We start from the raw sequence: 25,641 nt of genomic DNA, 5'->3' as shown, positions 1-25,641 counted from the left end.
CTTAAAACAGCTTGTTTCTTTCTTTTCGACCTGAACATACAGGGATGACGTCTCTACCTCACAGAACGTGCAATAACGTGAATAACTTTGATATGCACTTAAAAGCGGTCTTGCACGCGCCGTCTTCCGGTCTGATTCTGACGCAGCCAATCAGCTTGCAAGTAAACCGGAAGAAAGCAGCAAGTGGTGCCTGGCAGGGCCTGCACAGAGGCTTTGTGGCTTTCCTTCCGTGCACAAAGATTGTGCTCCAAGCGCCTTGGGGATCCGCAATCAGCGCCCTTGCAAAGTCGCTAAACCCGCAGATTACGCCTCGCCCACTGTGATTAGGCGCTCAAAAGGAGCTTGGCACCCAGCTTATCCCCTGTCACCTTTTCCCGCGCACTCCCACCACACCGTGATGGCCTCCTGGATAAGACCCTCTTAGTGGACTTTCTGTCTCCAAATACGATTACCAAAGTAGAGAAAATAATAATAAGTTGGCTCCAGCCGGACCCAACACCTGCTTCCCCCACTGAGGCCAGGGTATATATATGGGTCCCACCCTGCCCAGGGCCCTGTACTGATAGGGGAGACACTCTGTCTCGTTCGCGCTTGGTACCAAGCCCAGCCCGCGGTCACTGGGAATTGAATATATTGTCCCCTCTTCTGTGTTTATCACCTTTTTCCTTCACCAATTGCTCTTCCTTCAGTTTCCAGCTGTTGAGTCGGACCGGAGAGTCGCTGGCCTCATCATGATGTACAAAGTCAACCGAGTGATGGACGCAGAGATGTCCGATGACTTCTTCATCCCGGTCCCATTGGACACGACCAACGTCACAGGCCTGAGCCCGTTCCTGGTGCCCCAGACACACTTGGGCAGCCCCACCATCTTCAGGGGCATGGCGGTCTTCATGTTCTTCATCGTTCTCCTGGGCATCCCCATCAACTTCCTCACCATCCTCTGCACCGTCCTCCACAAGAAACTGCGTACCCACTTCAACTACATCCTGGTCAACATGGCCGTGGCCAACCTGCTGGTCATCTTAATCGGCCCTACCCTGTCCTTCTACTCTAACTCACAAATGTACTTCGCGCTGGGGCCCCTGGCTTGCAAGATCGAGGGTTTTGCCGCCACACTTGGAGGTGAGTTGTCACGAGGGTGACGTTGGCGGTACTAGAGACAGACATTTGGAGCCCTGGCGACATCATGAAAAGTACTAACCATGGAATAGCCGGATAGAGGCGGTGTAGATAGCGCCATTCACTGCCTCTCTTGGGCCTTAAGTATGTCGATGAGATTCATTGGCTCTATTGTGCACCTTCAGTTTGTAGAGACAATTCATTGGCTCTATTGTGCGCCTCAAGTATGTAGAGGAGATTCATTGGCTCTATTGTGTGTCTTGAGTATGTAGATGAGATTCATTGGCTCTATTGTGCACCTTGAGTATGTAGAAGAGATTCATTGGCTCTATTGTGGACCGTGGTATGTAGAGGAGATTCATTGGCTCTATTGTGCACCTTGAGTATGTAGAAGAGATTCATTGGCTCTATTGTGGACCGTGGTATGTAGAGGAGATTCATTGGCTCTATTGTGTGCCTGGAGTATGTAGAAGAGATTCATTGGCTCTATTGTGGACCGTGGTATGTAGAGGAGATTCATTGGCTCTATTGTGTGTCTTGAGTATGTAGAGGAGATTCATTGGCTCTATTGTGCACCTTGAGTATGTAGAAGAGATTCATTGGCTCTATTGTGGACCGTGGTATGTAGAGGAGATTCATTGGCTCTATTGTGTGTCTTGAGTATGTAGAGGAGATTCATTGGCTCTATTGTGCACCTTGAGTATGTAGAAGAGATTCATTGGCTCTATTGTGGACCGTGGTATGTAGAGGAGATTCATTGGCTCTATTGTGTGCCTGGAGTATATAGAAGAGATTCATTGGCTCTATTGTGTGCCTGGAGTATGTAGAAGAGATTCATTGGCTCTATTGTGGACCGTGGTATGTAGAGGAGATTCATTGGCTCTATTGTGTGTCTTGAGTATGTAGAGGAGATTCATTGGCTCTCTTGTGCGCCTTGAGTATGTAGAGGAGATTCATTGGCTCTATTGTGCACCTTGAGTATGTAGAAGAGATTCATTGGCTCTATTGTGGACCGTGGTATGTAGAGGAGATTCATTGGCTCTATTGTGTGCCTGGAGTATGTAGAAGAGATTCATTGGCTCTATTGTGTGCCTGGAGTATGTAGAAGAGATTCATTGGCTCTATTGTGGACCGTGGTATGTAGAGGAGATTCATTGGCTCTATTGTGTGTCTTGAGTATGTAGAGGAGATTCATTGGCTCTCTTGTGCGCCTTGAGTATGTCGAGGAGATAGTTGGCTCTATTGTGGACCGTGGTATGTAGAGGAGATTCAGCAGCTCCGTTGTGTGCCTGGAGTATGTAGAGGAGATGAGTTCAGGGAGCGTCGTAGCTCTGTATTCGTCCAGCAGGACAGATTTTGACTTCAGTCAACCAATGTCCAGCTGCAGTCAGAAGTCGCCCAATGAGGGCAGCACCAATGCAGTGGTGACTCCTCACTGCAGCTGCCATCACACAGCACTGTGGGCCCATTGTCTGCAATGAATCACCTGCCTTACCTTGCATAACACTTATACAGCGCGTCCTTACTGGTAAACTACATTTACAACGCATGTCATTACAACGCAAGTCGTTACAATGGCTTGCTGTAGGGGGCAGAAGGTGTTGGATTTGTTGGATTTTCAATCCAACACCTTCCCCACTGTTGCACACACTCGAGTTGGAATAGCAAATTATACTATTCCAAACTCCAGCGTCCCCCACAGCAAGGCGTTGTAACGACTTGTGTTGCAATGGCATGCGATGTAACAACGCGTCGTTGTAAACGCATGCGTTGTAACGAGTGCTATTCGTCTTTAATAGTTAAAAACTGCCCCAGTTTGCAAATATGGGACAATTTATTATTTTACTTTCTTGGTCACTAACGGGGGACACCTTTATTTTGGTGCCGAGTCCAACCCTTCATGGGATGGAAGCTTTGAGCGCCTGAAGAAGGACATGAAAGATGGCGCCAGGTCTTGGCACTAATTCCTTCTCTGAATGTATACCACCAGGGTGTGGCAGTGGATCTCAAACCAGGAGGAATCTATTTCACATCACATCACTGCAATAAACAAAGCTCTTTCAGAAAATCGTATTCCTAAATTCACCCCTTTAACTGTGCCTGTATCCTTCATGTCTCCAAAGGGATAGCTCCCAGAGTAGATGGGCCTTCTCAGCGCTGGATGCCACACTTTGGCTCTTAGCATGTACAGAAAGGCTGTTGCACTTGCCAAAACATGGTGCAAACTGAAATTACACAATTTTACTTCTCAAGGAATGGAATACATATATGTTCTCCCATTTTCAGATGTGAAGGACTCTGTTTCAGGCACAACTGTCAGTTCTTTTTCCTTTCCTCTGACAGCAGCATTGGTGCTAGGATCCTATAATCCGGGCTGTCAACGGTTGTGACAGTGGGACGCGCCGACCTGGAGGATCTGTACCCTAAACAAGTAAAGTGTTACCCGATGACTGCGAAGGGGTTGCTGTTGCAGAACCACCCTGACAAAGGTGCACCAACAAGGGTTTGTGGAGGACACCCGAACAAATGTTTGGCGAACAGTACTTATATTTCCTGATCCAACTTTTCTCGAGAGAAAGGAGGGGGAAGAGAAAGACAGAAACCCCGTCACAAAGAGAGAAAGCAGGAACCTGCAGGAGTGAGACAAGAGCAAGGGGGTGTCTGGTGGTGGACTGAAGCAGACCGAGGTGGATTTAATACCACACAGCCTCAGTATTCGGGGTGCCGGGCCGCCACTGGCTTCTGAGCACTGGCACTTAGACTCTCTTTTACGAAGAATTTGTATAGAGCAGCGCTGCAAGGCTTTCTGCTCCGGTGCCCGCGCCAATGTGAATGGGCAGGAATGCACCGTATTTATGAAAATTCATGCCTCCGGGGGCGTGCGGATATAGCACTTCCCTAGGTTTACATCACTTTGGAAATCTGGGGCAACTTCTAATTCCATGGGTGTTGTGTGGGAAAAGCCACTGCAGCGCCCGGCGAACGCCTCCCTGGGCACAGACTAAGGCGATGCAGCGATTTGTTCTGCGTTTCCATACTCAGGATTTATGAGGCCGCTCAAAGCCAAGCAAAGGTGGCTTTGTGTGGCTTCATAATTCTTTGTGAGAGTCCTGTGTAATGCATGTACCACTTTATGTGGTGCAAAGGTGATGCAGAGCTCCCATAAATAAGCCCCGTATTCTTCAACAAATGAAGCACGGTTTGTGACTCTGCACCGGCGATGGCTGTGAGAATGAAGCGCACGTGCGTTGTGCTTGTGTGTGAACGCACCTGTGGCTTTACAATATTGAGGGGCATATTTATCAAAAAGTCCCCCAACACAGCAAGCCACCTTGAGCTGCATAACAGGGGAAGGAAAGAATGTGCCGTATTTAAAATAAAACTGCACAGTCCTGTCTTTTCCCAGCGCTGCGCACAATGAGCTGCCTAGCGTCAATGCAGGCTCCTTGCACCATAATGTAAGGGTGCCTTTTGCAGGCAGGATGAAGCACACACAGGAAGTGGAGGTAATGAGGAGAAACACATATATTCCTCCTTGTTATGCTTCCCCTGGGGATGGCCTAGCAGTCATGGTACACCTGGGAATGGGCCAAAATCTATGGGTGTTGCAAGGGAACACTCACGCGCCACCCACGGAACGACTCCCTGGGGCAGAGTAACGCAACGCAGCGATTTGCACTGCGTTGCGTTGCTCTAGATTTATCGAGCCACTCGGCCAAGCAAGGGGGTCTCGCCTGGCTCGATAAATATGGCCCTGCATTGATATGATTTTAACTCAGTTAAAATATGATCCAACCAAAAGCATCCTATGGGCAAAAATTATGTTTTTAATAATTGTTCACGCGGTCTGGCCACTTTGGGGACAAGGTTTGTTTTTTGCTTCCTGGAGTAAAGCTTTTTTTTTTAAAGAAACTTTTGGAATGAACCCTGCTCTCGGAGTTCAGCGGGTGCTGCTCGCTCTTTTATGGGGGGTGGGTGAGAACTGCAATGCCACAAGACCTGGGTGGGCATGGGTTGTTGCTATGGAGATCACAGACGGTCCTGGTGATACAGCCTGCAGCCCGTGCTGCACCTGTCTATGTCAGGGTGCACCAGAGGGGTGCAGACGCTGCACGTAGATCACACTCGCCTCTAGGGGGAGGATGGGTTCGCGAAGAGGGGTGCCAACACACTGTTTTTCAGATCTCTTCAGACACATTCCGCTGTTATTACTCACATTATTCTAGGAAATAATTGGGCACATTTGCAAGCCCCATGTGCCACTGGTGCGTCACTTTTTGTGATGCACCGGTGGCCCATCTTGCTGCCCCATATGTACAAGGACACATAAAGCCACCCTGCGTGGCATTTTTTGTCTTTGTAAATACAGCCCCTTTACATGCAGCACTATGCATGAAAAGGCATCATGGGTGTTGCTGTGGCTGTTCCCACTCAACACCCATGGCTTCTGCCGCATTTCCAGATTTACGAGAAATTGTAAACCTGGAAATGCGGCAGAATGCTCTGCCTCCCTAGGGGAGGCGTAGGGAGGTGCAACTGAGAGAAATTTTTCATTTCTCTTCCTTTTTTCCTCTTTCTATGTGTAAAGGAAATCACCTTTTGTGATTGTTTTTGTGCAGGAAGGTATTCCTTCCTGCACAAAAACAATCATCCCCGCAACGCAGGCGCCCTTGCATCATGGTGCACGGGTGCCTGCGTCATCACATAGCAGCCCATTGTGCGCCAGCTCAGCAGAGAGGAAAGGGATCTGTCGTATTGTTGTCGATATTACACATCCCTTTGCTTCCAAAGTAATGCAGCGCGGCCAGCCAAATGGTTTGCGGCACAGCGCTGCATTACTTTATTGTAGATAAGGCCCAGAGGACCTTATTTATGAGCCCCTTGCGACACTGTTGCGCCGCCGTTGCATCACTTTTCGTGATGCAGCGGCAGCATAAACAATGCACCACGTTGCGGCATATTTACAAGTTGCCGCATCTAGGCAGATGTGTCACTTTGTAAAGTCCTGGGTCATGTTATACCTGCGTCAGGTATAATGCATGCAGGGTCTTATTTATTTATTTATTTTTCTTTTTGGAGTTTTTTATAGCGCTGACCTGACCCGAGGGTATCGGAGCGCATTACAACAGTGTTTCATGATAGTTAAACAAAGTGGAGCAGTCTTGAAACATAAAGTTGGTAGTCCAAGAGTGCCGAGGCTTCTTGAGGGAGTGGTAGAGTCCTGAGGTAGCCTAGTTGAATGCTAAATTGAGGTAGACCGAAGACCTTGATGCAGCAAAATTTTTTTGCACAATTGTCTTGAAGCGGGCTGAGGAGGATCTGAGCAGTGTATAGTCAGAGAGCACCAGCGTCAGGGATAGCATGAGGGTGGTAGCTATCCATTCGGGAGGGCGCGTTCAGGAGGAGGGCTTTTAGGTGTTTTTTGAATTTTGTGAAGGGGATAGTTCTGATGTCTGCTGGGTTGGAGTTCCAGATTTTTGGTGCGGTTCCAGCAAATTACCTCGCTGCTGTTTTGTGTTTGCGTGTTTTCTAAAGGGGATGAGAAGGAGGGAGTTGAGCTCCTGAGGTTTCTTGTCTGCCCGGCCCTCTTGAGTTTGATAGCCAGATAATCCGGTTTTCCAGTGTAGATGGCTTTGTGCGTGAGGCACGCCGTTCTGAAATTAGCTCGCTGTTCAACTGGGAGCCATTTTAGTTCTCTTAGTGCTGGTGAAATGTGGTCGTATTTCCTGATTCCAGTGACCATTCTGGCTGCTGTGTTGAGGGTTGTTTTGAGGGGAGCCAGGTGGGATTTTGTGGTGCCGGTTGAGGTTGCGTTGCCATAGTCGAGTCTGGATAGCACCAGTGATTGGGTAGCTTGTTTGAGGTCTTTAGTAGGGATGAATGGTTTGATTTTGTATAGAACCTTTAGGTTGAGGAAGGCAGTCTTTGCAGAGTTTTGATGTGGTTGGTTATGTCCAGTTTGGGGTCTAGGGTGATTCCTAAGGATTTTACGGATGTAGCCAGGGTGAGATTGCTGTTTAGAGCACCCAAAGCTTTAAGCCACTCTACGATTTGAGGGTTCTCTTCTTTGTTGGAGATGAGGAGGATCTCCATTTTGTCCTGATTTAGTTTAAGGTGATTTGGGGAGGAGGTTTCTAGATAGATCTGGGTGTCATCGGTGTATAGGTGGAAGGGGATATTCGCCTTTTTAAGAATGGTGGCGAGGGGTTCATGTATATGTTGAACAGTTGTGGTGAGAGCACTGAGCCTTGGGGCACACTCTGCTGACGAGGCGGAGGTCGTAGGTAAAATTTTTGGTTTTTATCTTTTGCGAACGGTTCTGGAGGAAAGAGGTGAACCAGCAGAGGACCTCCTCATCGGCACCAACCCTTTCTTGTATGGCCTTGATGAGAAGTTGGTGATCTATCGTGTCAAAGGCTGCCGATAGGTTGAGGAGAATGAGAAGGCAGCATTGACCGGAGTCAATGCTGCCTTCTTCTTGACCCATGCAACAAAGCCTCATAGGAGATTTCACTGCAACACTTCTAGGACGCCATTGCGTCAAAACCTTACACCTGCCTCATGGCAGAAGTAAGAGTGACGCAGTGCATTAAAGATAGGCTTCCACCACGCATTGCTGGAGTTGCGTCACGCTACTGACAGAACTCAGGCAATGCCTCAGTTTTGCACCAACAGATACATCAGAAATACTGATGTATCTGTCATTCCTTGCAGCATGATGTGTCGTACAGTAAATACGACGCATCCATCATGTCGCAAGGAGGGTGCAGTGAAAACTGTTCCATCACTGTTTTCACGGAACGATGCAACAGTTTTCATAAATGAGGCCAGTGTTTTTAGTATGCTGGTTTGTTTTTCCAAAGGAGTGTTCATTTTACCCATTAACATCTATGTTGAAAGGCCTGCTCTGCCCTCTTACTCACAGAGCTAGTTAACCTTTGTGGCCTAAACAAAAAGGAAGGCCTTTAGAAACTAAATAGTATTTTGCATTTCAAATATCAGCAAAGTGGAACTATGATTTATAATACCATCAGGCAATCCTGACATTTAACACTGTTATTATGGACTCAAAACCCCACCATGAAAAATACCTTTGTCTAAAATTCCAGAACTGGTCGAAGGTGCGATATGTGAGATGGAGTCACTTGTCTGACATATTTTAAAATGTTATAAAGTTGTCTAGTCCATTTCAAAAAGTGGACAGGTACTTTCAACCATAAAACCTACAAATTGCTCACTTATTTTATAAGGGTTTACTCTTTCATTCACATTATGCATTAAAACAAGCATTGACAGTGCAAATTGTTTGGCTGCTGTGTAGCGGAAAGTTGTATACTGAGGTTGACAACACAATAAAGGTACAACATGAACAGCAACTGCCAAACCTTCCCTAACACAAAGAAAAAAGTAACAAACAGGTGACAATAGCAGGGAAACATCACAATGTTCTCTCACACATAGAAGACTGACTCCATAGAGGAAGCTAACATACTCAAGAGGGAGTGAAAGGGGGTAAAGGGCCGGTGTATACTTTCCACACACAGGCAAGAAGTACAACACTCTTGGAAAAACAACCAAACCTCTTATGGAATTACCATACATTCATGTGCTCCCATAGGACGAAGGACCCTTACTTGCCTCGCGTGGTATGCTTCGTCAGTGGGTTCCACAATTGTAAAATGTGTTTGCAAATCGATTAGGGCATGACAGAGTCAAAGAGAGTCTTTGTGCTGGGGGAGTCCTCCGGCAGAGCACCATGCTGGTCCCCTACATAAGGAAAAGGGGTCCTCTCCTCATCTGAAGCAAAAAAGACACCCCATGAATGTTGTGCACTTGGGTGTCAGGGATTGGTACATGCTTCAGGTACAGAATGAGCCAGCTCTGTGCCCAAGCTACCTGCTGGGTGGCTGCCCTCCCATTAGGGAGTACTTCAAGAAGCCCGGAGGACTTCTAGCTCTGCCTGCCCACTGGCATGCCTGTGCATCACCAGCCAGTCTATGACTACCCTGTGCATAGGCTGTTATGCCAACAAATGGCCCTTAAGTAAAGAAAACCCTACTGTGAACATGAGCTGTGTACACAGGACTGGACTGGCCGTAGCGGGCATCGGGTATTTCCTCGAGAACCTACAATCAATCAATCAATCATGTGTTTGTTAAGCGCGACTACTCACCCGTAAGGGTCTCAAGGCGCCGGGGAGGAGCGGAGGTACAAGGATAGGGGCGGTTTTGCAGCGGTGTGGGCTGGTTTTGTTACTGGGGGCGGGTTTTGTTATTGGGGGCTGGTTTTGTGGCAGTGCTGCAGTATCGGGCAACAATAACAAAAACAGCAACAAATGTTTCCAGCCTCTCTGGGTCAGGCAGTGCTTCCCCAGGAGCTGGTCCGAGAAACTTGCCAGGGCTGCTTTGGGTTCCCAGTCTGGCCCTGTGTGTACAAGTGCCTGGCATGTGGTCAGAGATTGCACCGAAGAGGGTGGGAGTGTGGCTCTGCAGTACGGGAGCTGGCATACCAAAAGAACAAGTGTTCCGAAGGCAGACACTATGATACATTGAGAGGGGCTTGAACACAATGGGGTCGTGAGTGGGAGGTTAAGGTGCACAAAGGTCCTAGTGACAGGTACAGGTTCGCTTAATGGTTGTGAGATGCACCTTTCTGCACCATCGCACTCTTCGAATGTGAGAGTCACTTCTTGGAACACCTCACTCCTTAGTTTTGGTCTCACTCCTGGCTGTTCATTTCTTGCAAACTTCACAACTTGATGCAGTCTCTTTCATTGTGATGGACCACAGTCTCACTCACTAATTGTGAGTCTCACTTCTTGGAGCACATTCTCACTCATTTGGTACAATTCCAATCGCAGTACATAGATAGGTGCAGAAGGAGAGAGAGGAAGGGAGAGATGGATAGTAGATGCTTCCATTGGAACATTCACGGTTTTGTAGCTACCTGTGGCAGTGTTTGTTGCTTCCATTGGAACATTCACTGTTTTGTATCTACCTGTGGCAGTGTTTGATGCTTCCATTGGAACATTCCCTGTTTTGTAGCTACCTGTGGCAGTGTTTGTTGCTTCCATTGGAACATTCACGGTTTTGTAGCTACCTGTGGCAGTGTTTGTTGCTTCCATTGGAACATTCACTGTTTTGTAGCTACCTGTGGCAGTGTTTGTTGCTTCCATTGGAACATTCACTGTTTTGTATCTACCTGTGGCAGTGTTTGATGCTTCCATTGGAACATTCACTGTTTTGTAGCTACCTGTGGCAGTGTTTGTTGCTTCCATTGGAACATTCACTGTTTTGTAGCTACCTGTGGCAGTGTTTGATGCTTCCATTGGAACATTCACGGTTTTGTAGCTACCTGTGGCAGTGTTTGTTGCTTCCATTGGAACATTCACTGTTTTGTATCTACCTGTGGCAGTGTTTGATGCTTCCATTGGAACATTCACTGTTTTGTAGCTACCTGTGGCAGTGTTTGTTGCTTCCATTGGAACATTCACGGTTTTGTAGCTACCTGTGGCAGTGTTTGTTGCTTCCATTGGAACATTCACTGTTTTGTAGCTACCTGTGGCAGTGTTTCATGCTTCCATTGGAACATTCACGGTTTTGTAGCTACCTGTGGCAGTGTTTGTTGCTTCCATTGGAACATTCACGGTTTTGTAGCTACCTGTGGCAGTGTTTGATGCTTCCATTGGAACATTCACTGTTTTGTAGCTACCTGTGGCAGTGTTTCATGCTTCCATTGGAACATTCACGGTTTTGTAGCTACCTGTGGCAGTGTTTGTTGCTTCCATTGGAACATTCACGGTTTTGTAGCTACCTGTGGCAGTGTTTCATGCTTCCATTGGAACATTCCCTGTTTTGTAGCTACCTGTGGCAGTGTTTGTTGCGTCCATTGGAACATTCACTGTTTTGTAGCTACCTGTGGGAGTGTTTGTTGCTTCCATTGGAACATTCACTGTTTTGTAGCTACCTGTGGCAGTGTTTCATGCTTCTATTGGAACATTCACTGTTTTGTAGCTACCTGTGGCAGTGTTTCATGCTTCCATTGGAACATTCCCTGTTTTGTAGCTACCTGTGGCAGTGTTTGTTGCGTCCATTGGAACATTCACTGTTTTGTAGCTACCTGTGGCAGTGTTTGATGCGTCCATTGGAACATTCACTGTTTTGTAGCTACCTGTGGCAGTGTTTGTTGCGTCCATTGGAACATTCACGGTTTTGTAGCTAGCTGTGCAGTGTTTCATGCTTCCATTGGAACATTACCTGTTTTGTAGCTACCTGTGGCAGTGTTTGTTGCGTCCATTGGAACATTCACTGTTTTGTAGCTACCTGTGGCAGTGTTTCATGCTTCCATTCGAACATTCCCTGTTTTGTAGCTACCTGTGGCAGTGTTTGTTGCGTCCATTGGAACATTCACTGTTTTGTAGCTACCTGTGGCAGTGTTTGTTGCGTCCATTGGAACATTCACTGTTTTGTAGCTACCTGTGGCAGTGTTTGTTGCTTCCATTGGAACATTCACTGTTTTGTAGCTACCTGTGGCAGTGTTTCATGCTTCCATTGGAACATTCACTGTTTTGTAGCTACCTGTGGCAGTGTTTCATGCTTCCATTGGAACATTCCCTGTTTTGTAGCTACCTGTGGCAGTGTTTGTTGCGTCCATTGGAACATTCCCTGTTTTGTAGCTACCTGTGGCAGTGTTTGTTGCGTCCATTGGAACATTCACTGTTTTATAGCTACCTGTGGCAGTGTTTCATGCTTCCATTCGAACATTCCCTGTTTTGTAGCTACCTGTGGCAGTGTTTGTTGCGTCCATTGGAACATTCACTGTTTTGTAGCTACCTGTGGCAGTGTTTGTTGCGTCCATTGGAACATTCACTGTTTTGTAGCTACCTGTGGCAGTGTTTGTTGCTTCCATTGGAACATTCACTGTTTTGTAGCTACCTGTGGCAGTGTTTCATGCTTCCATTGGAACATTCACTGTTTTGTAGCTACCTGTGGCAGTGTTTGTTGCGTCCATTGGAACATTCACTGTTTTGTAGCTACCTGTGGCAGTGTTTGTTGCTTCCATTGGAACATTCACTGTTTTGTAGCTACCTGTGGCAGTGTTTCATGCTTCCATTGGAACATTCCCTGTTTTGTAGCTACCTGTGGCAGTGTTTGTTGCGTCCATTGGAACATTCACTGTTTTGTAGCTACCTGTGGCAGTGTTTGTTGCGTCCATTGGAACATTCACTGTTTTGTAGCTACCTGTGGCAGTGTTTCATGCTTCCATTGGAACATTCACTGTTTTGTAGCTACCTGTGGCAGTGTTTGATGCGTCTATTGGAACATTCACTGTTTTGTAGCTACCTGTGGCAGTGTTTGTTGCTTCCATTGAAACAGTCACTGTTTCATGGATACCTGCAGCGGTGTTTGTTGCTTCCATTGAAACAGTCACTGTTTCATGGATACCTGCAGCGGTGTTTGATGCTTAAATTGGAGCAGTTATTGTTTCATACCTGTGGCATAGTTTGTTGAAGTGTTTGTTGCTTCCATTGGGACAGTCACTGTTTCATGGATACTTGCGGTGGTATTTGATGGTTCCATTGGAACAGTTATTATTTCATACCTGTGGCATTATTTGTTGCTTCCATGTGAACAGACTCTGTTTGTGGATACCTGTGGCAGTGTTTGTTGCTTCCATTGGAACAGTCACTGTTTCGTAGCTACCTGCAGCAGTGTTTGTTGCTTCCATTGGAACAGTCACCGTTCATGGATACCTGCGGTGGTGTTTGATGCTTCCATTGGAACAGTTATTGTTTCATACCTGTGACATTGTTTGTTGCAGTGTTTGTTGCTTACATTGGAACAGTGTAGAAAATAAGGCTTTTTCTAGATGTCCCCCCATTTTTTGCCCCCATTTGGACTACTAGATGCTGGGTTTCGACTCTGGCAGTGCACTGAAGCCGGCCAACCAGCCTCCAGTGCCAGAGCTCTCTCCCTAAAATGACATATGTAGTTGACATCCCCAATTGACAGAGACCGTAACCCTCTTGCAAGTCCCTTTTAGGTAGTTCGGTGGGACCCAGGGCATGATTGGTAGAGGGGTACTCAGGGCCTGCAGCCCTGCTTGTGACACCCTGAGTGACCCAGCTAAACCGATAACAGCAGACCTGCCATGGCAGACTGCAGGAACAGTGTTCACTGCTCCATTTTGACTTTGTCCTCACCATGTGTGAAATTCTCTTGTTCCCAAAAGGCAGGGTGTAGAAGAGTATAGACATGTAAGTACAAGCTTATGTGTCTCTATAGGTGGCTTTACCATTAAAGTCCCCTATAAGTGATAGGCGATCCATAGGATAACATGGGACTTACACCCAGGCACACCCGGGTTGCTAGCTCTATTATAAAATATATGTCGAATTTGGTGTTAAGCAATATGCCTACTCTCCCCTGACATGAGTCTGGTAATGTAAGGCTGGCATACACCCAGGTGGCTACCTAGTGGCTGCAGACCTGGTTACCCTGGCTAACATATGCTTTGGCTGGCAAATCCGGGTTTTCCCACCCCAGCTGCCACCACGACAGGTGTCTGATCTGCTAGGCAGTGTGAGCTCTCCCAGGAACCCAAACAAAGGCTTTGGCAGGAAGGAGGTACCACCTCTCCTCTCCCAAGTGGGCTAGTGAAGTGACACATCAGAACAGTGAGCTTCGAAGGCTGCACCGCCTCTGATATGCATCTGAGTTGTCCTCCCCCTTACCCCAGGCATGCTTGGACCCTGGCAAGGCAGGAAATTAGGTATGCAGAAGGTGTACAGCTCAAGGAAGCTCAAGGAAGGCTGGCTACACCTCCAGGTTGAGCAGCCTGAGCCTGATCTGTACACTTAAATTTAATTTCTGCCACCCTTTAGGAGGGAAAAACTAGTGGGCTCTGGGTAGAAAAGGCGACCCACACCACCGGATGTAGTCACCTCAGGGTGTACTAGCAGCAGGGATTAGGTGCCCATTGGCTACTAGCTCCCACGCCCCTAGCCCCCACTAAATCTAGGCTTTAAGGGACACCCCTGACACCGGAACCTCAGATCTGAAACATCTACTTCAAAGAAGGACCAAGAGGTGACCTGTGTCACTGACAAAAGGACTTTGTCCACCAGCACAAAGCAAAAGAGGGGTATGGTGTACCTGAGGCAACAGGCTTGGAATTGAGTGAACAACCCTGATCCTTGGCTAAAACGTGACACTCCCGAAGTGAGGGACCCTTGCGGAAGCCAGAAGCACCCTCAGACTCCCATGGATTGGTGGGACCATTCACCTGCAAAGTGTAGGTAAAATTACTCTCTGCATCTAAAGAATAGCTGGCCATCGGGCCCTCTGAGGAATCACCCAAAAGTAAATGGTGAAGTGCATTCTGGGAGTTGTAGTCTGGCATTCACCGAAGTACAAGCCACTTCCGCACTCCCCTTGACCGCAAGACGGCAAAGTTCATTTTTTTACTTTTACTGCTACCAAGGGGTGTTGGTTATCAGTCGGGTAACTGACCGCTTGGCTCGATGCTACAATAAGAGGGCACTTCACAACACCTGTGCCCGACATCAGTAACGACCCTGCTCTTGTGTATTTGCACCCCCTTTCTGCTGGCACCGTCCGTTGGTAAAAGCAGCTTGGGTGCGACTTCTATTTAAAGACCACTGATAGCCAGGACGACCCCTGCACCTGGACTCCCCGAAGCAGGTCTAATTGAACTGACTATTGGGCTCTGCTCCTGGGACCTCAAAGACCTCTACCCTACGAGGGTCAACGTCACTCGACCCCGAAGTGACCGATTGTCATTGGCAGATTTTCCCTTTGACCGTAATGTTAAACGTCTGCACATTTTAATGCATTGACTCAGGTTATATGTTCGCTGTTTAGTTCGTTCTGTTTTTTATAAATTAGTATTGGATTTTTCTTGAGTCTTGTCAATTACTTATGTATACTGTAAAATACTTAACAAATGTTACTCCAGTAATAATTGACTGCTCGTTTCACCCCTATCAGGAGTAAGCTAAGGATTATTGTTGTGAATCCAAGGATCCCCATAGAGGCTTTATGATAATATTGCATGTTAAGAGCACTCACCCATACCACATAATATTCCACTTTCCTACAAACAGTCCCTGTTTTGTAGCTACCTGCAGCCATGTTTGATACTTCCATTTGGAACAGGCTTTGTTTCAAACCTGTGGCGGAGTGTGTTGCTTCCATAGGAAAAGGCTTTGTTTCATACCTGTTGCCCGTGTTTGATGCTTCTATTGGAACAGGCATTGTTTCAAACCTGTGGCGGAGTGTGTTGCTTCCATAGGAAAAGGCTTTGTTTCATAACTGTTGCCCGTGTTTGATGCTTCCATTAGAACAGGCATTGTTTCAAACCTGTGGCGGAGTGTGTTGCTTCCATAGGAAACGGCTTTGTTTCATACCTGTGGCAGTGTGTGTTGCTACCATTGGAACAGGCTTTGTTTCATACCTGTGGCAGTGTGTGTTGCTTCCATTGGAACAGGCTTTGTTTCATACCTGTGGCAGTGTGTGTTGCTACCATTGGAACAGGCTTTGTTTCATACCTGTGGCAGTGTGTGTTGCTTCCATTGGAACAGGCTTTGTTTCATACCTGTGGCGGAGTGTGTTGCTTCCATAGGAAAAGGCTTTGTTTCATACCTGTGGCAGTGTGTGTTGCTTCCATTGGAACAGGCTTTGTTTCATACCTGTGGCAGTGTGTGTTGCTACCATTGGAACAGGCTTTGTTTCATACCTGTGGCGGAGTGTGTTGCTTCCATTGGAAAAGGCTTTGTTTCAAACCTGTTGCCCGTGTTTGATGCTTCCATTGGAACAGGCATTGTTTCATACCTGTGGCGGTGTGTGTTGCTTCCATTGGAACAGGCTTTGTTTCATACCTGTGGCGGAGTGTGTTGCTTCCATTGGAAAAGGCTTTGTTTCATACCTGTGGCGGAGTGTGTTGCTTCCATAGGAAAAGGCTTTGTTTCATACCTGTTGCCCGTGTTTGTTGCTTCCATTGGAACAGGCATTGTTTCAAACCTGTGGCGGAGTGTGTTGCTACCATTGGAACAGGCTTTGTTTCATACCTGTGGCGGAGTGTGTTGTTTCCACTGGAACAGGCATTCTTTCATACCTGTGGCGGTGTGTGTTGCTTCCATTGGAACAGGCTTTGTTTCATACCTGTGGCGGAGTGTGTTGCTTCCATTGGAACAGGCATTGTTTCATACCTGTGGCGGTGTTTGAAGCTTCCATTGGAACGGTCATTCTTTCATACCTGTGGCGGTGTTTGAAGCTTCCATTGGAACGGTCATTCTTTCATACCTGTGGCGGTGTTTGAAGCTTCCATTGGAACGGTCATTCTTTCATACCTGTGGCGGTGTGTGTTGCTTCCACTTGAACAGTCACTCTTTTGTAGCCACCTATAGCTGGTGGTCTTTGATGCTTACTGGCGATGTTAGATAATGGCAGTAGACCACTTCCTAAACCTGCCGAATGCTTGTCTTCTTCTGTCTGTGGTTGGACCGGTCCACACTTCGTATATATCTATGTTGGCCTTCAATGTTTTCCATCGATAGCAAATAAATGCAGCATGACTGTTCAGAAACATGACTGAAGCTCTCGTCTCAGCCTGATCTGTGTATAGGAGTCTTTGTTCACTGGCAACCCTTCCCTTGAAGGGGGCTTCTGCCTATTTCTGTCTCTAAGTGCTCACATTCCTCACTCTTTCTCTCCCCAGACATTATCAGTTTGTGTGTCCGGCTCGTCCTGACTTATGAGAATGACTGATTTTATGTCAAGACAGGAGGCTAGCATTATGCATAATACTTTTATTCACCACCAAAAGAATGTTGAGTTCCATTAGTAGTCTGTGACCTCCATCTTCCTCCTCTTTTGTTTGCTGCTTCTGTGCAGATAACTATATGCAAGTTATGTAATATAGATGTGTATTTTAAGATTATATATGTCTGATTGATTGTTGAAGACTGTTGGATACCCAATGTATGGGTGTATGTTTGGGATACAATTTGTTGAAAATGTTTTTAAATGAGTAATTAGTATGAGCGGGAAAGAGTAGATAAGTGATTGTTGGTATTATGGAAATTAATGGTTTGAAAAGATTTGAAATAAGAAAGTATTTAAAGGAAATCTGTAGATTTGATATAAAGTAGTGGTAGCATTAGAAACTAGCACTTTTTGAAGTTGGGATGCATTATGGCGAACATAGGAGCGCGAGTGCAGCAGCGGTTTCCATCGTGTGGCGTAGCTGATTACTCGCGCTGAAGGTAGACGTAGCGCGACTGATACAGCGCATGGAGATGGGAGCGTTGTTTTTCAATCGTGCGGCATACATGTTGCCTCGCGCGTGTGCGGAGATAGCCTCTAGGAGGAAGGCATTCAAGGAAGTGCGACTTGTGTGATGAAGTTGAATGACTCACATTGTGATTGGGTGATATTTGTGCAGATTTGGGAGGGAGATTGAGATTCCTCTAAACAATACATGTTGTGTCTAGGGCTGATTGCTCTGTTAAATCGTTACCATAGCAACAGAGTATCGTTGGGAGCTGGATGTATGTCGTTACAACGCAATGTTTTACATCGCAGTACTTTACGGCGCATGTTTTACAACGCAAGTCGTTACCACGACTTGCGTTGTTGGGGCTGCATAGTGAATAGTTTAATTTACTATTCCAACTCCAGTCCCCGTGGATAGTAGGGAAGGATTTGGATAGTAAATTAAACTATTTACTATCCTGGAGTGCCCCCAGCGCAATTCGTTGTTAGAACTTGCGTTGTAAAAGTTGCGTCGTAAGGGAACTGCTGTGTAACACCCGCGTTGTAAAGGATGTTCCCCTTGGGAGCTTGGTGTGAGGAGAGGATGTTTTTTGAAAGACAAGGAGATTGTTTACAGGGTTTAGACGGTCTAAAATATATTCGGATTTAATAGGAAGTATAAAAATGGTTGATATGGAGATAAATAAGGGAGAGCAGGAGAATATGATCAGGAATATGATTTCTGAGGAATTAAAAGAGGTGATTCAGGAGTCTGTAAAGCAGGCTATGGGCAAGAGGAAAAACACAGATGAGGAAGAATATTACTCTATTTCAGATGAAGAGAATAGTGAGAGGGGCCCAGGAGGGAAATGTCTCTCAAAGAAACAGTATTTGGAAGTTAAAGCAATGCAGAGTGGAGTCCAAAGCGATTCGCAAAGGAGGGTACCCGACGCGGTGCAACGAGAGGTCAATCTGGCACTGAGAATGGAGGAAACACATCAGAGGATGTGAGCAATAATCATAACATGGACATAGAAGAAGATATCCTTGATTTGGAATATAAGGATGGGTTGGAGGACCAAAATGAAATCAGTGGTAGAATGAAAAATAAAGAAACTGTAGTTGATCCTTTTGGGGAGCTACTTTTTAGTCCAAAAGAGATTAGACCCCCTATAGGGAAGGATTGCTGGCCAAGAAACTGTTAGAGAAATATGAGAGAAAGGTTATGCAGGCAGAATGCTCAAGGCCAATTATTAACGAAAAAGTGGAAGACAATTACACAAGATGTCTGGGTTCTAACAACTATAGAGGGTTATTCAATAGATTTCGATACACAGCGGGTTAAATTATACAAACCTAACAAATTGGTTTTTCAAGAAGAACTAATGCAAATAGTACAAGAAGAAGTTTTTTAGATGTTGCAAAATGTTTTAATTATTCAGGTGGACGAAAAAGAGAAAGGGTATGTAAGTACTTTCTACCTAGTAGAAAAAAATGACAAAGGGTGGAGACCAGTAATAAACCTAAGGAATTTAAATCAATATGTGACGTATCAGCATTTCAAGATGGAAGGAATTCATCTTTTAAGAGATATACTGTAACAGAAGGATTGGATGGTGAAAATTAATCTAAAAAATGCATATTTCATAATCGCAGTGGCAAAAAAGAGTCAGAAGTTTCTGCAGTTTCGTTGGAAAGGTCAATTATATCAGTTTCAGAGTTTACCATTTGGGCTTTCATCGGCATCATGGTGTTTTACAAAGGTGAGGAGACTGGTAGTTGGTTTTCTAAGAGAGGGAGGGGTAAGAATGATCGTTTATTTCGACGATATATTATTGATGAGTCAGGAGATTAAAGAACTAGAAAAACAATTGGTTATGGTGAAAGGTTGGAGAGGTTAGAATTTGTGGTGAATACCGAAAAGTAAATTTTGAGACCAGTGCAGAATTTAAAATATTTAGGATTTATAGTAGACACTGTATCAAGTCAGTTATGTCTTTCGGAGAAGAAGGGGAAGAAGATAAAGCAAGAGGCACAATCAGTAATGAGGAAGAAAGGGTGAAATTAAGAGATTTAGCACAAGTGATTGGCTTGCTATCTTCATCTATTGAAGCAATCTTTCCAGGGCCAGTACATTACAGGGCCTTACAATGTAGTAATATGGAGACAAGGCATCAATTTCCATGGAGTCAAAAGAGGAGTTACTTTGGTGGAAAGAAAATATGGAAGCCTGGAATGGCCGAGCAATTTTTGGGATAGCTCCAGATTTTGTGTTAGAAACAGATGCGAGCAATTCAGGTTGGGGAGTGATTGAATTGGGGCTGGAGAGGGGGGTCTTTGGACTTCATTGGAGAAGGAGAAACATACAATTTTTTAGGAAATTAAAGCTGATTTGTTCTCTTTGAAGAGTTTTAAAGCAGGATTACAAGGCAAGTGTGTACTGTTAAAGATGGACAATATAACTGCTGTAGCATACATAAACAGACTGGAAGCACCAAGGTCCAAGGGATTAGTGGTTTAGCAAAGGAAATATGGGAGTCTTCTTTAGAACAAAAGATAGGAGTGAGAGTGGAATATTTCCTGGGAGAACAAAATGTATTAGCGGATTGGATTCCGAGGTACATGATAGGCTACAGCAATTAGAAGCTGAAAGAAGAAGTATTTCAGGAAATATTAGAGCTAATAGGTCCTTTGGAAGTGGATCTGTTTGCTTTAAGGTTGATCAACCAGTTAACAAGGTATGTGAGTTGGAGACAGGATCCAGGGGCGATGGCAGTGAACACGTTTGTACAGAATTGCAAAGAGTTAAAGGAGTATGCGCTTCCCCCATTCTCTATGATCCAGAGGGTTCTAGTGCAGGTGAGAATGAAGAAATGTCAAATTGTTTTGGTTACTCCCTTTTGGAAGACTCTACCATGGTTTCCATCGTGATGGAGTTGGCAGTGGAAGAACCTCTGTTGACGGTGGCCTTCAAAGGTGTTCTGAAGAAGGTGGAAGGGGGCGAGCATCTGTTGGTGGAATTGGATTCTCTCAACCTTCTAGTATGGAAGATATCAGGTGTTCAGGAGCATTCAAGGAGCTCTCAGGCACAGCTGCAGAATTACTCAAAGAATCTTGGGACCTGGGTACAAGGAAGAGGTATAGAGGGGCATGGAAGGTGTGGCTCAGTTGGTGCATGCAAAGGGGTTTGGATCCCTTGGAAACTGATGACGTTCAGGAAGCAAATCTTTTTGGCTGAGTTATTTGGAAGAGGAATGTCTTATGTAATAGTGAATTGTAACAGATCAGAGGTGTTTGCCTGACATTCTCTTTTACAAGATGTAACAGTTGATAAAAGTCCTTTAGTGCGTAGGGTGATGAAAGGTTTTCGATTGAGGAGACACCCGAATTTGAAGTATAGGACTTTATGGAATGTGGATTTAGTTTTAAAGTTGTTTGAAGGGTGGCCGAGCAATAAGTGTTTATGGGCAAGAGAATTGTCTTGGAAGTTAGTTTCCTTGTTGTGTCTTATATCTTTTCGGAGGGTTTCAGATGTGAAGGTGTTGGAATTATCTCATAGATTTTATCAACCAAATGGAGTAGCTTTTGAGATATACAGGAGGACTAAAACCATGTCTGGTTCTGTCTTCTATCCTATGTTTGATGAATATCTGAAGTTGTGTGTGGTGTGTTGCCTTAAAGAATGTGAGAATAGATTGTTGGAGAAAAGAGCTGCAGGGACTGAACAGGGGTTTATTTCGTATGTAAAGCTTTATAAGCAGTTTGTAATGCAAACATTGCAAGATGGGTTAAATGTGCAATGAAAGAAACTGGTGTGGGTGTATTCAAGTTTACGGCTCATTCAGCGAGAGGAGTGTGTATGTTAGGTGGTAGATTGGAAGATATTATAAGATATTATAAAAGCAGCTGATTGGCCCTCTGCTGACTTTCAGGAGGTTTTATTCTAAATCGGTAGATCATGTTTCAAAATGTGTTTTACAAAAGCTTTGAACATGCATAAGGCTAGCCTCCTGTCTTGACATACAATTAGGATTCTAAAAGGCTGACTGTATAAAGAATCAAGATTTTATTAAAGACAAGGAGGGTAGCCTTAGCCTTCCCAGCCCTTTTGGGAGGTGTGGTGATTGTTGAATTCCAAAAATGATTAGGATTAAGTTGAGAGTTTTAGAATGTAGAATTAGGACAAATATGTGGAGAAATTACATGTTTGATTTTGTATTTTCTAGAGAATTAAAAGAGGATAGCCGGAAATAAAGAGCGGATAGAAAAATGAAGGAGAGCAAATGGAACGAGGAGGAAGATGGAGGTCACATGCTATTTATGGAACTGAACATTATTTTGGTGGCGAATAAAAGTATTATGCATAATGCTAGCCTCCTTGTCTTTACTAAAGTCTTGATTCTTTATACAGTAAACCTTTTAGAATCGCAATTCCCTTAGCATTCTGTTTGAGTCTCTCTAAAATATGCTTCCTGTTTCTGTTTCCTTCCATATCATGCAGGTATTGTCGGTCTGTGGTGTTTAGCTGTGGTGGCCTTTGAGCGATACCTGGTCATCTGCAAACCTGTGGGCGGCTTCACCTTCCGAGAGAGTCACGCCATCATGGGTTGCGTCTTCACCTGGATCGCAGGATTCACGGCAGCTGGCCCACCCCTGTTTGGCTGGAGCAGGTACATCTAACTTCTGCCAGAAGGCAAGGTCATGAAGAAACATGCAGCATTTGCTCACCATTTTCTCATAGAAACACAGACGCTAATGACAGACTGCCCATTTCACAGAATAATCCCCTACCACAGTCATCCAGAATTACCCTACCTGCCACACCACTAGGAATGTACTTGCACCAAACACTATTTTGGGAAGGGTACTTTGTTTAAAGAGGGTTAGAGCAAGTGAGGGGTGTAGCTGCTTAACAAAAGTAAGGCTCTTCTAGGGGTGGATGAACAATGGAGTGAACATTGCTTGAGCTTTCCACTTTTGGGGCTGGGTGGGTTGTGAGTTGCAGGAGTTTGATCTGTTCATCCATGGGCTGGAGGATTAGTTTACAGAGCCTTTCACCTGTAGGGTTGAATAGTCAAGGTGTGGACATTGTTCCAGACCTTTGAAGGTCCAGGGTAGGATAGTAAAGGGTCTGAACATTGTTTTATTTATATAAAGATCTTTTTATTAGTTTTGCAACCACCAGACACACATTAAACACAAGGCCGAAGGCTCTGGACATTGTTGTAAAGCCTCTCAGCCCTAGCACTGCAAGCTTAGTGATTTGTAGAGCATGCAGAGCTTAGAGCTTTTCACCTGCAGGCCTGGGTGGTGACTGGTTCGTATATGGTGTAAGTTTTCACAGCTAGTTCAGGCTGCCCTAACTCAGAACTTTTCATTCATAGGAATGCTGCATGGTCTATATTTGATACAGGGGGAAACACCTGCATCTTCTGTGTCTGTATGGTGAATGGTTGGTGCAGGGTTATCCATTCTCCTTTAGTTCACTAGTTTAAAGTAGACCCAAAATGAAGTGTTGTCAAGCCTTAACTTAGTGAGTACTATTTGGTGACTGTTGAGGATCATGTAAAATTGTGTTTGTTTCGTTATCCTACCTCCCTCTGGGCTTGTGACAAATTGAGTCCAACCCACTTCACCACGGGTAGGCGTTGGCACACTTCTTGCCAGTCTTGGAACAGAAGCCAATGACTGCACCGCAAAGTCCCTGCAGAGTGGTGTTGGGATACCATGACATGGGTCGCAGCTGAGCTGGTTCTGCTGGGCCCATGGTGTGCCTGTCCTCTGAGTGCAGAGGGTGTCCTTTTCCAAAACCCTCCACACAGCACCTTTCACAAACTCTTTACCCTTACACCTGGACTGCCATGTGAGGAACCCTTCTCTCAGCATCTTGTGAGCACTGCAATTCCTTCATCGTCTCATAAGACTCTAGATTGGCTAGGCTGCATGCATGATTTTGATGACAACATTGGTTCATCAGCACCGATTATTTGAGAAAGTTTTGAGGTAAGAGTATTTAGTAATAAAAACATCTGTTGCAGTCAGTAGTATCTGGAAGTTGATGGCCTTCAGCAGGTGGTTGCAACACATAAGCTTTATGGTAACTTTGGGACACACAGCCTTTTCAGTGAACAGTGGTCGAAGGGAGGAGGACAGAATTGCCTTTGGGGTCTTGGGCAAATTGGAACGCAAGGGCATTGAAGAACATCAAAGACACATGTCATAAACTTCAGCAATGATTGAAGTTACAGTAGATACAGAGATGGGCAGTAAATCTAGAGTAACAATATATTGTATAAGTGACTGAAATGGCTGAGGAAATACTTAGATGGGTGGTTGGTTCAAAATAGTGATTAGTTTAAGACATAGGTTAATGGCTGGGTTAGAGAACATGAGCAAGGATACCATCGTAATGCTGAGCTAATGCTAGATACTTCGATGGATGGCTAATCTATAGTATGAAACGGTCAAGGTCTTGGTTAGATACTTCGAAGGATGGCTCATGTACAGTATGAAACGGTCAAGGTCTTGGTTAGATACTTCGATGAATGACTAATCTACAGTATGATATGTCCAAGGTCTTGGTTAGATACTTCGATGGATGGCTCATCTACAGTATGAAACGGTCAAGGTCTTGGTTAGATACTTCGAAGGATGGCTAATCTACAGTATGATATGTTTAAGGTCTTGGTTAGATACTTCAATGAATGGCTAATCTATAGTATGAAACGGTCAAGGTCTTGGTTAGATACTTCGAAGGATGGCTAATCTACAGTATGATATGTTCGAGGTTTTGGTTAGATACTTCGATGGATGGCTAATCTATAGTATGAAACGGTCAAGGTCTTGGTTAGATACTTCGATGGATGACTAATCTACAGTATGATATGTCCAAGGTCTTGGTTAGGTACTTCAATGGATGGCTCATCTACAGTATATTAGGTTCAAGATCTTGGTTAGATACTTCGATGGATGGTTAATCTACAGTGTGATAGGTTAAAGCTCTTGGTTAGGTACTTCAATAGATGGCTAATCTACAGTATGATATGTGCAAGGTTTTGGTTAGATACTTCGATGGATGGCTAATCTATAGTATGAAACGGTCAAGGTCTTGGTTAGATACTTCGATGGATGACTAATCTACAGTATGATATGTCCAAGGTCTTGGTTAGGTACTTCAATGGATGGCTCATCTACAGTATATTAGGTTCAAGATCTTGGTTAGATACTTCGATGGATGGTTAATCTACAGTGTGATAGGTTAAAGCGCTTGGTTAGGTACTTCAATAGATGGCTAATCTACAGTATGATATGTGCAAGGTTTTGGTTAGATACTTCGATGGATGGCTAATCTATAGTATGAAACGGTCAAGGTCTTGGTTAGATACTTCGATGGATGACTAATCTACAGTATGATATGTCCAAGGTCTTGGTTAGGTACTTCAATGGATGGCTCATCTACAGTATATTAGGTTCAAGATCTTGGTTAGATACTTCGATGGATGGTTAATCTACAGTGTGATAGGTTAAAGCTCTTGGTTAGGTACTTCAATAGATGGCTAATCTACAGTATGATATGTTCAAGCTCTTGGTTAGATACTTCGATGGAAGGCTAATCTACAATATAATATGTTTAAGGTCTTGGTTAGATACTTCGAAGGATGGCTAATCTACAATGTGATACGTTAAAGGTCATGAATGTGTTGTATTGTGTCTAGGATTTTGTCTTAAGTTTGTCTTAAGTCTGTCTTAAGTCTGTCGTAAGTCTGTTTTAAGTTTGTCTTAAATCTGTCTCAAGTTTGTCTTAAGTCTGTCTTAAGTCTGTCTTAAATTTGTCTTAAGTTTGCCTTAAATTTGTCTTAAGTCATACTTAAGACTAAATCCTAACTTTAATACTACTAAATGCCTTCTGTGAATACCAACAGTAGTAAGTTTAGGATTTTGTCTTAAGTTAGTTCTGTGAATTGGCCCCTTCAATAGATGGCTAATCTACAGTGTGATACATTCAAGGTCTTGGTAAGATACTTCGATGGATGGCTAATCTATAGTATGATACGTTCAAGGTCCTCGTTAGATACTTCGATGAATGGCTCATCTACAGTATGATATGTTCACGGTCTTGGTTAGATATTTCGATGGCTGCCCAATCTATAGTATGATATGTTCAGGGCCTGGTTAGATACCTTGATGGCGGGCTAGACACAATACAACACATTCCTGACCTTGGTTAGATACCTCAATGGATGGCCTG

The 25,641-nt window shown here is 44.8% G+C and overlaps 1 protein-coding gene across 1 annotated transcript in view; it reads left to right on the top strand.

The window, feature by feature from the left end:
* The first annotated feature begins 573 nt into the window (after positions 1-573).
* Positions 574-25,641, top strand: part of LOC147684351 (blue-sensitive opsin-like) — a 92,259-nt gene continuing 67,191 nt past the window's right edge. Inside the window, exons 1-2 of the mRNA XM_086942336.1 lie at positions 574-1,122; positions 21,895-22,063. Coding sequence (XP_086798462.1) covers positions 732-1,122; positions 21,895-22,063 — 560 coding nt within the window. The 5' untranslated portion in view covers positions 574-731. The remainder of the gene's footprint in view (positions 1,123-21,894; positions 22,064-25,641) is intronic.

This window comes from Lissotriton vulgaris, chromosome 10, assembly GCF_964263255.1.
Source record: "Lissotriton vulgaris chromosome 10, aLisVul1.2, whole genome shotgun sequence".
In the NCBI taxonomy this organism is placed as follows: Eukaryota; Metazoa; Chordata; class Amphibia; order Caudata; family Salamandridae; genus Lissotriton; species Lissotriton vulgaris.
The sequence above is the reverse complement of the archived record's forward strand: the minus strand, read 5'-3'. Positions and strand labels throughout refer to the sequence as shown.